At 44.1% G+C, this 15,284-nt stretch overlaps 1 protein-coding gene across 1 annotated transcript in view; it reads left to right on the top strand.

Moving 5' to 3' along the window:
- Nucleotides 1-15,284, top strand: part of LOC111978946 (sterile alpha motif domain-containing protein 10-like) — a 146,691-nt gene that overhangs the window by 104,239 nt on the left and 27,168 nt on the right. The window contains 3 exon segments of the mRNA XM_024009194.1: nucleotides 3,096-3,277; nucleotides 13,509-13,629; nucleotides 13,632-13,676. Coding sequence (XP_023864962.1) covers nucleotides 3,096-3,277; nucleotides 13,509-13,629; nucleotides 13,632-13,676 — 348 coding nt within the window.

The raw sequence follows: 15,284 nt of genomic DNA, 5'->3' as shown, positions 1-15,284 counted from the left end.
CTTACGTAAATAAGGTTCTTCTGTTTTTATTTGTAATAAATTTGCAACATTTAAAATAAAATAAAATCGCTTTGTCATTATGTGGTACTGTGTGTAGATTTTTTCAAATCCATTTTGGAATAAGGCTGTAACAAAACAACCTGAAAAAGTCAAAGGGTCTGAATACTTTCAGAAGGCCCTGTATACAGTTTAGTGCTCTGCAGTGAACATCAGAGGTAATTCAAACCTCCTCTAGATAGAAGACTGTAATTCAAGTGAAACATCTTTAACTTTCCTCTGTATTTCCACCCTCTCTTCCTTTCTCTTTCATTGTGCTCTCTCCTTCCTCTCCCTCCATTCATGTGGTTCAATATCCTCTCCTCTCATCTCCTTCCCTCACTCCTCTCCTCCTCTAATCCCCTCCTCTCATCTCCTTCCCTCACTCCTCTCCTCCTCTAATCCCCTCCTCTCATCTCCTTCCCTCACTCCTCTCCTCTCTAATCCCCTCACTCCTCTCATCTCCTTCCCTCACTCCTCTCCTCCTCTCCTCTCATCTCCTTCCCTCACGCTCTCCCTCCTTTAATCCCCTTCCTCTCATCCTCCCTCCCTCCCTCACTCCTCTCCTCCTCTAATCTCCTTCCCTCACTCCTCTCCTCCTCTAATCCCCTCCTCTCATCTCCTTCCCTCACTCCTTCTCCCTCTAATCCCCTCCTCTCATCTCCCTCCCCATCCCTCTAATCCCCTCTTCTCATCTCCTTCCCTCACTCCGCTCCTTCTCTCTCCCCTCTAGGTGATAATATATTTTATTGAGACGACGGTAGCACCTATTACAACATCACTTACTGAGGAGGTCGAGAGGGGAAGAGATGGCCTGGATCCAGTCTGATCAAATATGTATAAATGTAGACAGACAGATGGCCAAGGAGATATATACTCTATCCTGCTGAATCATAGGAAAGGTACAGAGAGAGTGCTATGGCACACACAAGTATACAACTGAGACTGCATCATAAAAGAGACCAGGAAACGCACACTGGAGCCAACTTTTTAAAACTAAATGAAACACCTGTTTTCCCATAAAGAGCACTAATCAGAGACCAGGAAACACACATTGGAGCCAACTTTTTTAAAACTAAATTAAACACCTGATTTCCCATGAAGAGCACTAATTCTGAGCTTTTGTCAAATGTACTGCATTAGAAAGTATATGGTGTCATCTGAGAAACATTCTGTGTTCGATTTGACTGCACATATCTCCTTGGGCTTTGCCCTTTGACTCTGAGTCTCTCTCACCTTTCACCAATGACACACATGTCTGATGTGTGGTTTAGTGCTCTGCAGTGGACATCAGGGGTCATTCAAACCTTCTTCTCTGGATAGAAGACACTCTACCTGAGAGTGACCTTCCAATGAAACCAGAAGCTCTGATGTCAGTTATAGTGTTGTGTCAATGAAGGCGGGGACAGTAGTTAATCATGTGTGGCTGGTCTTAAAGCAGTGCAGTCAAAAATGTGATTTCTCTGTTTTTTATCAACATTTCCACACTATGAGGTTGGAATAATATTGTGAAAATTATTGTGAAAATGCTGATAGTGCCKTTTCAGTGTCAGACCTGTTCAAAAGACTGCCTGAAATCTCTGCCTGTTTTGGTGGGATACATGAGTGAATAGACCAATAAGAAAGAGAGTTCCGYACCTCTCTGCCAATAACAGCACATGTTCMMTTCCCCCTCCCTACTCAGACCACTCCCAGACAGTCCGAGCAACATTCTTGCTTGAGAAATTGCCCTTTGCTAAGAAGCTATTATGGTACTTAATTGTTGCCCCTAAATGATTTGATATTGAAATAAACATGGCTGCATTGGATCCTTAATGAAGAGGAGTATATCCTGTATATTARAGTGGATTCCATTCCCTAGCCAGGAGGTTCACTTCATTAAACAGAGGCCAGTTTAGTTCACTGTGAAAGGGGAGGGGCTGATGAGAGCACTTTATCTGGAACACTTTCAAAGTGACTGGAATAGTTTGGGTATATGGTTGGTGCTGGTAAGCTTTATCCGAAGCTGATTTTAAACCACTAAAACCTGTAGACACGTTTTATGTCTCCCAACATTCCTCAGTTATTCACCAACTCGTTATTCCTCCCTCCCACTCTCTCCATCGCTCTCTTCCACCTTCTCTGGCCATCTTTCTCTCTCTTCGCCCATAACCAGTAGATGTACAGTTCACTGAGAGGACTCTCCACTCTCCTTCCTCTTCTTCTCTCCCTTCCCTCTCCCTGCTAAGTTTTCTGGGAAGGCCCGCTGAATGCTTCTCCTCCCGTTCTCGCCCTTCTGTCTCCTCCTCTCACCCCCCCTCTCGCACCCTCTCTATCTGCTGTTCTCTTCTGCTGTTCTCTCTGTGTTATTCAACCCCACAGGCGAACAACATAGGACAGCAGAGAGAGAGAGGGACCACAGAATCAACAGAGATGGGAAAGCAGAGGATGTGGGAGAGAGAGGGGAGAGAGGKGAGAGGAGAAAGCAGAAGCAGACAGGAAAGACATCACTGCTCTCTGAAATACATTTCTCTCTTCAGTCTCTTTTCTTTCCTTTTTTTCGTTTCTCCATAATGTTTCTCTGAACTCTATCACCTCTGCTCTACGGAACAGTCTCTGGCTTGTCAGCTGTGAGCAGGTGTACACCAGAATTGGCCTTTTGGCTCAAAACACTGTCTCTGTCACTATGATACACAGAACTAAATAGAGAGTGGGGAGAGAGAGAGGGGCAGGAGAGAGAGGGGCAGGAGAGAGAGGGGCAGGAGAGAGAGGGCAGGGTTACAGTAAGTTATAGAAGTGTAGTAGTAGTCACATTGAGATTGAAGAGTTTTTGTTCAATCAATCCTGGATTTGAGTTGAATATTTTTAAACCATATTTTATTTTCCGTAAGTGATCTCTTATTATATATACAGTATGTTTTATGACTACTATGACATGGCCACATATAACTGAGAGTGTTTTTAATGGAATGGTTCTGGGGATTTTATTCAACAAGCTCTCGGTCTCACGTCAGAATTCGACGTCCATCCATGTTTCTCACACGTTTAATCAACTAAACTGTCTGTCTGTTTGTCTGCAGCTGCGTCCAGCTTCAGTTTCTGCCGTGCATCCCTGGAGCAAACAGTGTCTGCAGAGGAGCTGAGCTACCAACCGCCTCGCCGGCCAGGGTCCAGTCTCGCCTGGCATGATGGGAGGGGACAGATGAACACGTACACACGCACCGTCAAACTACTGCAGCAACCTGGCACAGAGGGCATACAGGTATAGTGGGCATAGAGTGGCTTTGGAAAGTTTTCAAAGCCCATGACTTTTTCAAAATGTTGTTATGTTACAGCCTTATTCTAAAAGTCCTCAGCAATCTARAAACAATACCCCATAATGACAAATACAGAAATAKCTTATTAACATAAGAATTCAGACCCTTTGCTACGAGACTCAAAATTGAGCTCAGGTGCATCCTGTTTCCATTGATCATCCTTGAGATGTTTCTACAACTTYATTGGAGTCCACCTGTGGTAAATWKAATTMATTGGACATGATTTGGAAAGGCACACACCTGTCTATATAAGGTCTTATAGTTGACYGTGCARGTCAGAACAAAACCCAAGAAATTAGGTCGAAGGAATTGTTTGTAGAGCACCGAGACAGGACTGTGTCGAGCCACAGATCTGGGGAAGGGCACCAAAACATTTATGCAGCATTGAAGGTCGCCAAGAACACAGTTGCCTCCATCATTCTTAAATCGAAGAAGTTTGGAAKCACCAAGACTCTTCCTAGAGCTGGCCACCCGGCCAAACTGAGCAATCAGGGGGGGAAGGGCCTTGGTCAGAGAGGTGACCAAGAACCCAATGGTCACTCTGACAGAGCTCCAGAGTTCCTCTGTGGATATGGGAGAACCTTCCATAAGGACAACCATCTCTGCAGCACTCCACCAATCAGGCTTTTATGGTAGAGTGGCCAGACGGAAGCCACTCCTCAGTAAAAGGCACATGACAACCCACTTGGAGTTTGCTAAAAGGCACCTAAAGTCTCTCCGACCATGAGAAACAAGATTCTCTGGTCTGATGAAACCAAGATTGAACTCTGGCCTGAATGCCAAGCATCGCATCTGTAGGAAACCTGGCACAATCCCTAAGGTGAAGCATGGTGGTGGTGGAAACATCATGCTGTGGAGGTGTTTTTCAGCGTCAGGGACTGGTCAGGATCGAGGAAAAGATGAATGGAGCAAAGTACAGAGAGATCCTTGTTAAAAACCTGCTCCAGAGGGCTCAGGACCTCAGACTAGGGCAAAGGTTCACCTTCGAACKGGACAATGACCCTAAGCACACAGTTAAGACAGCGCAGGAGTGGCTTCTGGACAAGTTTCTYWATGTCCTTGAGTGGCCCAGCCAGAGCCCGGACCTGAACTCGATTGAAAATCTCTGMAGAGACCTGAAAATAGCTGTGCAGCAACGCTCCCCATCCAACCTGACAGAGCTTGAGAGGATCTGCAGAGAAGAATGGGAGAAACTCCCCAAATACAGGTGTGCCAAGCTTGTAGCGTCATACCCAAGATGACTKAATGCTGTAATCGCTGCCAAAGGTGCTTCAACAAAGTACTGAGTAAAAGGTCTGAATACTTATGTAAATGTGATATAAAAAAAATGTTAAATAACTTTTTGTTTTGTCGTTATGGGATATTGTGTGTAGATTGATGAGGGGGAAAAACGAATCCATTTTAGAATAAGGCGTAACAAATGTGGGGAAAATCAAGGGGTCTAAATACTTTCCAAAGGCACTGTATGTAAAGACAAGATTAAATCAAGAATAGTGTGATAGGTGACAKTATTAGCCTATCACTTGTGATGTATATATTATCTCTTGTGAATGGCAAACAGCGCATGCTTTTTGTGTGACTTTTTCAAATCACCTCACGTAGCCCATAGGCCTATATGTTTTGATARGGTTAGTATCACAACTAAAGTGGCCAAATAACTAATGAAGCACATTAATCCGCTTTAAAAGGGGTGTAAAAGCTTAACTTGTACACACACGCAGCGCGTGAGTTTCAAGTTTGGGGAAGATTATTTTTCAACATAAAAACGCACCTTTATAATAAAATCATTAACTGCATAATCACAGTTGTGGTCACTTTTGAGAAGGGTGTTTTTCTGCTAATGGAACATTACGTGCCTACTACAGTGTTCGCATTGCTGCGCTTATAATGMGAAGAAATAGCCTAATAGTTTATCAAAATGTTAAGCAAAACGTTCTCATCTGTTGTGTCAGCAGGCTCATTGCTTAAAAACAGGTTTTTCGATGGTAGTTGTTGTATTAATTTGGGATCTATCGCATCCCACAACTGTCCCACACTATGTTAAGGAATATTTATTTCTCTCATAGAATAGGTCAACTTTTGTACTACGGGGATAGTAGATTGACATAGGCTAGTGCTTTTGCTGTTCGTTAGGCCTACTCATCTTGTTGGCTGACAAAGTAKATGTGGACAGCTCTTCCAATATCTTTAGTATGCACCTCTGAATTGGATAAGGAAGCACGCAGTTGCGTCCCCGACAGACATGTAAGAAAGACTCAATCACATGACTGAGAGRGATGTGAGTGAGKGGTGCTTTGGCACGCTGCCGGAGGGAAGGGCATTATAATGATTATATTCAGCCCAAGGGCACAACGACCACTGGCCGCAAAAGACATGGATTTTTTAAGGGGGCYTTACGGGTACACAAAGGGGATGCAGCTGGGAAATTCAAGGCATTATCAAGTGCTTGTCAAATTGTGAATGAGAGACTGATGAAGTGTGTACAGCCTGCGCAAAAAAACAAAGCAGAGCTCATGCCTTTCATGCAACTTTTTTCAAATCATCATTCGAGTTGCATCATACAGCCTTAGAATGTATTAAGAATCAAAACATATAGCCCAACATTTGAATCACAACTAAATAAATTAAGAATTCTAGGAGTAGCTGTTTCTTTGATAACCTTCCAAAACAGAATAGCCGCATGTGCACACTCCCTCAAATCATTTGGAGAAAATATCCTTTCTATTTTATTCAGCTTTGTTCAACTGTATTCTTCATACTATAAAATAATATAAAATAATGCCACGGAATTCTAAGCAAATCTTGTGTGCTAAATGAACTAGTGTCGCCCCACAGCCATATGGCATAGCCAGATCAGGCCGAAACATAAGGACAACTCAGAGTATGCTATTCTGTTCTTCTGAAATAAACGACATTTTCTTCATATCATGTTTCTTTAGACCTGTCGAAAATAAATAATGGATTTATTGTGATGGTGTAGGCTATATCACATGGATTTATTAGGCTTTTTAAAATATACATGTTCTAAAGATCTGCATCTGTGGCTTGTAGGCTATGCTTGGAAGACAGGAGATGCTCAATGTGTTTCTGTTAATTAACGGTCAATTACCGTGAGACCGGCATTTATTTGCTTGACAATCACCGACTGACAAAATGTCATGACCGTCACAGCCCTATTCAGTACTTTAGATAACGTCTCCATTTGTTCTCTCTGGGGCTCAAATGCCTTCAGAAAAATCAATACATTGAATTGGATATGCGAGGACATGCATATTGGCTATTGAAGAATAGAGAGTGTCTGCTAAATGACCCTGCATATCAGGGGTTGATGTGCACATGCAAAAACAGACTTCAGAAAGCCAGTCTCTGTTCCACATATTGCTTTGATGCAATATGGAACACATCTGTGCACTTCTAGAATGGCAGAAAACAAAGGCAAATATATATAGTATATTTATTTTAAGACCTTTACAATGCCTGACCTAAAAGCCAGCATGACATAACCGTACACTTTCTGGTTGCCCAGTAAGCCAACGGGATCATGGGAGGAAGGAGAGAGTACAACATGGTGCCAACACGCACCGCAGTGTTTAATAATTTACAGCTACACTATTCCGTAAAATAGGTCTGAAGGCTTAATCAAAGATGGATTATGAAGCTGTTTCCATGTGGATACATGGAGAACTGATCATTGAAGACCTTGTCTATAGTATGAAGAACACACTGTAGGATTCCCACATGGCTTTGAGCGACAAGACACACTATGCATGATTCAACAGTGCAGAGCGAGCAGTCCTGGTCTCTTTGTGTGTGTGTGTGTGTGTGTGTGTGTTCAGCTCTCTGTGGAGAGCTGATTAGATTAGAGCTCTTAGGTTTGTTTAACAGAGATCAGCACTAATAAGGAAACAACCTTAGTGAAAAAACAGCCTAGTCCCACCACACACACGTGTGTGTGGTTTTATAATCAAAAGAACCAGTACAAAATATACTTTATTCTGATTGGTCAAAAGGGTGTCCGTTTTGGATCATCTGCATGCTGCAAGAGTTAATACATATCTCGGTTGTAGTTATCAAGTATATTTGATGAAGTTCCAACAAACAGAAAGACCATCACCAACCAAGATCAATACACCATGTCCACTTCTACATTATGGCTGCTGACAACATTCCACTGGGGTTCATTTGAGGGATCTAACTGTCCAATGGCAGGGAAAGAGAGAGAGAGAGAGGGGAAAAAGAGAGAGAGAGAGAGAGCAGAACACAGCAGAATAGTCCACCCCAGACCCTGACCATATCCTCAACATCACAGCAGAACAGACAAATGAAGAACCCCAAGCCCAGAGTATCCCACACCCTAAGGAGCACGCCCCCTGTCAGCCACCCTGATAGGGCTCTGTTCACAAACACAAACATACCCCACAGAGCCCCAGGASAGCAACACAATTAGACCCAACCAAATCATGAGAAAACAAAAAGATAATTACTTGACACATTGGAAAGAATTAACAAATAAACAGAGCAAACTAGAATGCTATTTGGCCCTAAACAGAGAGTACACAGTGGCAGAATACCTGACCACTGTGACTGACCCAAACTTAAGGAAAGRTTTGACTATGTACAGACTCAGGGAGCATAGCCTTGCTATTGAGAAAGGACACCGTAGCCTGCCCTGGCTCTCAAGAGAAGACAGGCTATGTGCACACTGCCCACAAAATGAGGTGGAAACTGAGCTGCACTTCCTYACCTCCTGCCCAATGTATGACCATATTAGAGACACATATTTCCCTCAGATTACACAGACCCACAAAGAATTTGAAAACAATCCGAATTTTGATAAACTCCCATATCTACTGGGTAAAATACCACAGTGTGCCATCACAGCAGCAAGATTTGTGACCTGTTGCCACAAGAAAAGGGCAACCAGTGAAGAACAAACACCACTGTAAATACAACCCATATTTATTTGTATTTATTTCCCCTTTTGCACTTGAACTATTTGCACATCGTTACCACACTGTATATAGGCATAATATGACATTTGAAATGTCTTTACTCTTTTGGAACTTCTGTGTACTATTTACTGCTCATTTTTATTGTTTATTTCACTTTAGTTAATTATCTACCTCACTTGCTTTGGCAATGTTAACATATGTTTCCCATGCCAATAAAGCCCTTAAATTGAATTGAAATTGAGGGAGGGAGGGAGGGAGAGAGAGATGGCTGGGTGGGGATGTATTGGCCTCTGATTAGTATAGTTTCCTCATTACTGACAGTCTCTGATCCCCTGGGCAGCAGAAACAACACAAATAACARTTTTCCTTCAGAAAGGAACGGGGATGCATAGAGAAGAATAAGAGTGTGTCCAGTTGTGTATATTGAGATGATGGTTGGTTTTTATTCTTTGATTCAGTTTGTAGACAGTTGAGAGAGAAGGAAGAAGAAATAATCCCATCCAGCCCAAATGAAGTCTGCTCACATCCACTGAGATCATGGACATTTTACTGGCACTCCTTAGAGAGAGAGCCATTGGAGTATCACTGAGACAGGTTGCTTTTGCAGGGACCCAGTCCTCTCACTCAATGGCGAAGGAGTCTGAATGAATACTGAAGTGAGCTCGTGGATGCTGGAATGAGACGTGACATGCTGCAAGGCTGTAGGAAGCGTAATATAGGGAGGGACGTGTGAGGTGTCCTGTTGAAATCGGGACATACGGGCGATTCTGATACTACAGAAGAAGGGAGATAAGAATGGATGGAGATATATGATATGATATTATATATTATATGCTGGAGGAAGGGTATGTGACGGGTTATTGTGAGTGATGGAGGTAGGGGCTGAGGAGGTGTGAGGGGAAATTAAGGATGGTGCGACATGTCTGTCAAGGACTTTGGGGGTGGAGAGAGATATTACAGGGGTGATTGAATAATGGCATGACAGTAAAGGAGAGAAGAGGGAGGGAAAGAGAATAAAAAGGGAAGAGAGAAAGGGTAGAGGGACAGATGGAGGCAGAGAAAGAGAATGAAAAGGGAAGAGAGAGAGAGAGAGGAGAGACGGAGGCAGAGAACGAGCGGAGAGAAGAGAGAAGGTCAAAGATGAGGGTAGGCAAAGGGAAGGGAGTGTGAAGAGAGAGTGAAAGAAGAAGAGCGACAGAGTGATAGACAGAGGCGAAAGGGCAAGAGATGGGTTGCAGAGGGAGGAGGGGAATTGGGAGAGAGTGGTAACAGTGTTAAGAAAGCTGTGACATTGCTGTCTACCCTGCTTCTGCTTTGTAACACTCACACATACACACACACACACCTCCAGGGCTTTCCTCTGCTAATTGGCTGAGCCCTTTTGATAAATGAGGGTGGGATGTGTGTGTGTGTGTCAGGGGGCAGGGAAGTGTGTCTACTGAGGTGCAGAGGGCGCGGGACTAGCAGGCTCTAGGGAGGAGGCTGAATGTCTTATTGGTGGAGYTGGAGGGAGCCCTGGAATCCTCTGAGTCTGCTCCACTGATTCAACGCCACTGGAGGACAGAGGACACACACACAGAAAGACGTGCAGTGGCAAAGACACAAACTTTCTCTTTCTCTCGTACATACACCAGACAATCAGACAGACTGCTAGAAACTCAGAACTCAAGGTCGAGCTGCTGAGAGSAAAGGAGAGGAAATGAGAGGAGAGGGAAAAAAAGTGCAGGAAGGGATATGGAGGGGAGAAAGAGAGGGATGACAAGATGGAGGGAAGGGGAGAGGACAAGGAGAGTATAGAGAGAGTCAGAGGAGAGGGAGAAGGATGGACTTGATGGGGAGTAGAGGAGGTGAAAGACATTAGAGAACAACATTAAAAGGAAAGGCAGGAAGGAGAGGTGGTTGAAGGATAGGACCAGGGGGATTAACATAGTCCAGAGAGAGAAGAGTGAGGACAGGGGAGAAAGAAGGGAATAGATATTAATACAGGAATGAATCAAAGAGACAAGGGGAACAAGGGAACACATCTAGGAAAATAAATAGGCATGACAAAAGAGGGTGAGATGACAAAGAATGACTGAATATTACACATTCAATTGCTACCAATACTCATGGACCAGGCACAATACCAACAATAAAACATGGAGCCCAGAGAGGATTGACATTATCTTTAATTTAAGACAATCARCCACAGAAGCATCTCTCTTTCACCCACCTGTCACGTATACTCCCTCTCCGGCCTCTAGGTCATCAGGCTGCTGATTTCCCTGCACACCWGTCACCARCGTCAAGCGCACCAGCGCCTCYTGACACTCCATCACCTCCTTGATTATCGACCCTATATCTGTCACTCCCCTTGGTTCTTTCCTCGGGTGTTATTGACCGTTTCATGTRGGTGCGTTTGTTTCGTGTTCATTTATTAAAACACTCACTCCCTGTACTTGCTTCCCGACTCTCAGCGCACTCATTACACCAGCGCCTCCCCTCCTCTAGCCTCTGACTGGGATAAACCGTCAAAGATGGCTTTRACATGGTTGAGATCCCACCCATTCACACACACCTCCCCCTCCTCTCCTTCTGGTGTAATGAATGAGAGGTGCTGTGGTTTTAGAAGTAGGTATCTAGGATTTAAGGGTGAGTGTTAACAGCACGGAGCTGGCCGAGGGGAGACGCAGCTTGGCGAGTGGCTATAAAACCCAGAGTAGGGAAGGAAGGAGAGAGACAGGCAGAGAGACAAAAGATAAGAGAGGAGGTAAAGCCTGATGGATGGTCATGGAATGAGAGGAGTGGAGAGAAGAGCAGGAGGGAGGGGTACTGGGCAGCGTAGGGCTGGTGTGGTACACAGTGAAGGCTTCTCCTGAATGCAGCTGAAACACACAGTGTGTGTGTGTGGCACGTGCGTTGTGTGTGTGTGTACAAGCAATTACATCCCCTCTGCTAAGGGTCATGTATAAAAATGCTGGGCAGGCCATTATTTTGGCTATGGCTATGCCCACATAGGATGACAATGTCCCCCATCCACAGGGCACGAGGAGTCACTGAATGGTTTGATGAGCATGAAAATGATGTAAACCATACGCCACGGTCGTCTCAATCACCAGATCTCAAACCAGTGGAACACTTACGGGAGATTCTGAGCACCCGAGACAGTGTTTTCAACGCCATCAACAAAACACCAAATGATGGGATTTCTCTTGAAGAATGGAGTCACATTCCTCCAAATACATATCCAGACACTTGTAGATTCTATGTCCACGGTTCATTGAAGCTGTTCTGGCTCGTGGTGGCACAACGCCCTACAAGACACTTGTAGAATCTATGCCACGGTTCATTGAAGCTGTTCTGGCTCGTGGTGGCACAACGCCCTACTAAGACACTTGTAAAATCTATGCCACGGTTCATTGAAGCTGTTCTGGCTCGTGGTGGCCAACGCCTACTAAAACCACTTATGGTTGGTGTTTCCTTTATTTTGGCAGTTACCTGTTGTTGGCAATATAAAATTGAGTGATGGTGGAGATCCTTTTAAAACTTTGTTTGTATGGCAGATTTTATGGAAATAAAGGATGTTAGCCGATTGCCTTGCTTCAACCACTGGGCCAATCACAGACTGGATTAATGGGAGGCATGTATGAATATAATCCATGAATCCATCAGAGAGATGCTGGCTCTGGTCTGACCTTATTAACGGTCAATGACCTTATGAATGGACATATTCAACTCTGTAATTATGCCAGCTGAATAAACGAGAGAGAATTACACACAGTGTGTGTGTGGTGCGCACGTGCGTGTGGTGTGTGTGTACAAGCAATTAACATCCCCTTCCTGCTAAGGGTCATGTATAAAAATGCTGGGCAGGCCATTATTTTGCTACATGGCTATGCCCACATAGGATGACAATGTCCCCCATCCACAGGGCAGAGGAGTCACTGAATGGTTTGATGAGCATGAAAATGATGTAACCATACGCCCAGGTCGTCTCAATCACCAGATCTCAAACAGTGGAACACTTACGGGAGATTCTGAGCAGTACCGGACAGTGTTTTCCAACGCCATCAACAAAACACCAAATGATGGTTCTCTTGGAAGAATGGAGTCCACATTCCTCCAATCCATATCCAGACACTTGTAGATTCTATGCCACGGTTCATTGAAGCTGTTCTGGCTCGTGGTGGCACAAGCCCTACTAAGACACTTGTAGAATCTATGCCACGGTTCATTGAAGCTGTTCTGGCTCGTGGTGGCACAACGCCCTACTAAGACACTTGTAAAATCTATGCCACGGTTCATTGAAGCTGTTCTGGCTCGTGGTGGCCAACGCCCTACAAACACTTTATGTTGGTGTTTCCTTTTTTTGGCAGTTACCTGTTGTTGGCAATATAAAATTGAGTGATGGTGGAGATCCTTTTAACCTTTGTTTGTATGGCAGATTTTATGGAAATAAAGGATGTTAGCCGATTGCCTTGCTTCAACCACTGGGCCAATCACAGACTGGATTAATGGGAGGCATGTATGAATATAATCCATGAATCCATCAGAGAGATGCTGGCTCTGGTCTGACCTTATTAACGGTCAATGACCTTATGAATGGACATATTCAACTCTGTAATTATGCCAGCTGAATAAAGGACTAGCAGTGGTGTGTGTGGTGTGTGTGGTGTGTGTGTGTGTGGTGTGTGTGTGTGTTGTGTGTGGTGTGTGTGTGTGTGTGTGTGTGTGTGTGTGTGTGTGTTGTGTGTGTGTGTGTGTGTTGTGTGTGTGTGTGTACGTGTACGTGTACGTGTACATGCATGTGTGGAGTGTTACCAAGCAGAAGCAGGGTCGACAGCAATGTCACAGCTATCTCAACAGTGTTAAGAAGGGGGAAGAGGTGACCAAACTGTCATATCTCACACAGCAGGGCCACAGACATCACACTGCTGGAGCACTAAGGCAGCTGACCTGGAAGAGTCAAAGATAATACAAAGGACACACACTCAGTCACCAGAATAAATGTTCACAATCACTCAGTCACAACACAGAGTACATTCACACAACAAAACATCATACCGTAACCTTTTTTACGCTTCCTTCCGTGGTCTCTCACACAATATAAACACATACTGTACACACACACACACACACACACACACACACAACACACACACACACACACACACACAAACACAACAACACACCACACACACACTCACACACACCCCACTGTAACCCCATACTCTGTGTGTTTCAGCTGCATCCAGGGGAAGCCTTCACTGTGTACCACACCAGCCCTACGCTGTCCAGTCTGTCCAAACCAGTGGTGCTGTGGACCCAACAGGACGTCTGCAAGTGGCTAAAGAAACACTGTCCACACACTACCTAACCTATGTAGAAGCCTTCTCCCATCACGCTATCACAGGTAATGTCTGGCCTCCTCCACATATACTATCACAGGTATGTGTGGCCTTTCCCACCATACCACTATCACAGGTAATGTGTGGCCTCTCCCACCATTACTATCACAGGTCATGTGTGGCCTTCTCCCCATACACTATCACAGGTAATGTGTGGCCTTCTCCCACCAGTCTATCACAGGTAATGGCTTATCCTGAGAACCCAAATCCACACAAGTTGTATAGTTCTTGTTTAGTTCTGGTTCCAAAGCATAGCTTTTCAACTATGGGATTTAGGAAACGGTTTACACCCAAATCTCTCACTAGGAGATGTAAAGACCATTCATTGCGATGTGAGCTAAGAAAGTGGGTTTTTAGGAAGCGGGTCACAGGAAGCGGGTCACAGTCTCTCACTAGGAGATGTAAAGACCATACCATGCGATGTGAGCTAAGAAAGTGGGTTTTAGGAGCGGGTCACAGGAAGCGGGTCACAGTCTTCACTAGGAGATGTAAAGACATACATGCGATGTGAGCTAAGAAAGTGGGTTTTAGGAAGGCGGGTTAAGAGTCTTCTCACTAGGAGATGTAAAGACCATTCATGCGAGGTGAGCTAAGAAGAGAAACGCTGCGTTTTTGGGAAAGAAAGGGGAAGGCTACGTACTGTTGAAGTCGGAAGTTTACATAAACGTAGGTTGGAGTCATTAAAACTGTTTTCAACCACTCACACATTTCAACCACTCCACACATTTTTTAACAAGCCTACAGTTTTGCCAAGTCGTTAGCACTGTAACGTCTGTTGTCGGATGAAGAAGGAGCGTGGTAAGCGTTCATGATTTTTAATAAACTGAACACCGCAACAAAATACAAAAGTAGAAAAATTGAAAGTGCACAGTTCTGTCATGCAACAAAACAGCTAAACAGAAAATAACTCCCACAAAACCAAACGGAAAATGACTACCTACATATGAACCCCAATCAGAGACAACGATAGACAGCTTCCTCTGATTGGGAACCATACTCAGCCAAAAACAAAGAAATAGAAAACATTAGGTTCTCCCACCCGAGTCACACCCTGACCTAACCAAACATAGAGAATAATTAAGGATCTCTAAGGTCAGGGTCATGACAAGGACATCTACTTTTGTGCATGACACAAGTACTTTTTCCAACAATTGTTTAGCAGACAGATTTATTTCACTATAATTAACTGTAATTACAATTCCAGTGGGTCAGAAGTTTACATACACTAAGTTGACTGTGCCTTTAAACAGCTTGGAAAATTCCAGAAAATGATGTCATGGATTTAGAAGCTTCTGATAGGCTAATTGACATTCATTTGGAGTCATTGGAGGTGTACACTGTTGAATGTATTTTTCAAGCCTACCTGCAAACTCAATGCCTCTTTGCTTGACATCATGGACAAACCAAAAGAAATAGCCAAGACCTCAGAAAAAAATTTTTTTTAGACCTCCACACAGTCTGAAATTTCATCCTTGGGAGCAATTTTCCAAATGCCTGAAGGTACCACGTTCATCTGTACAAACAATAGTACGCAAGTATAAAAACATGGGACCACACAGACGTCATACCACTCAGAAATGAGACACATTCTGTCTCCTAGAGATTGTGGTGGA

Source organism: Salvelinus sp. IW2-2015, linkage group LG19 (assembly GCF_002910315.2).
Source record: "Salvelinus sp. IW2-2015 linkage group LG19, ASM291031v2, whole genome shotgun sequence".
NCBI classification, from domain to species: domain Eukaryota; kingdom Metazoa; phylum Chordata; class Actinopteri; order Salmoniformes; family Salmonidae; genus Salvelinus; species Salvelinus sp. IW2-2015.
Note: the sequence above shows the minus strand (reverse complement) of the source record. Positions and strands in the feature narration are given on the sequence as shown.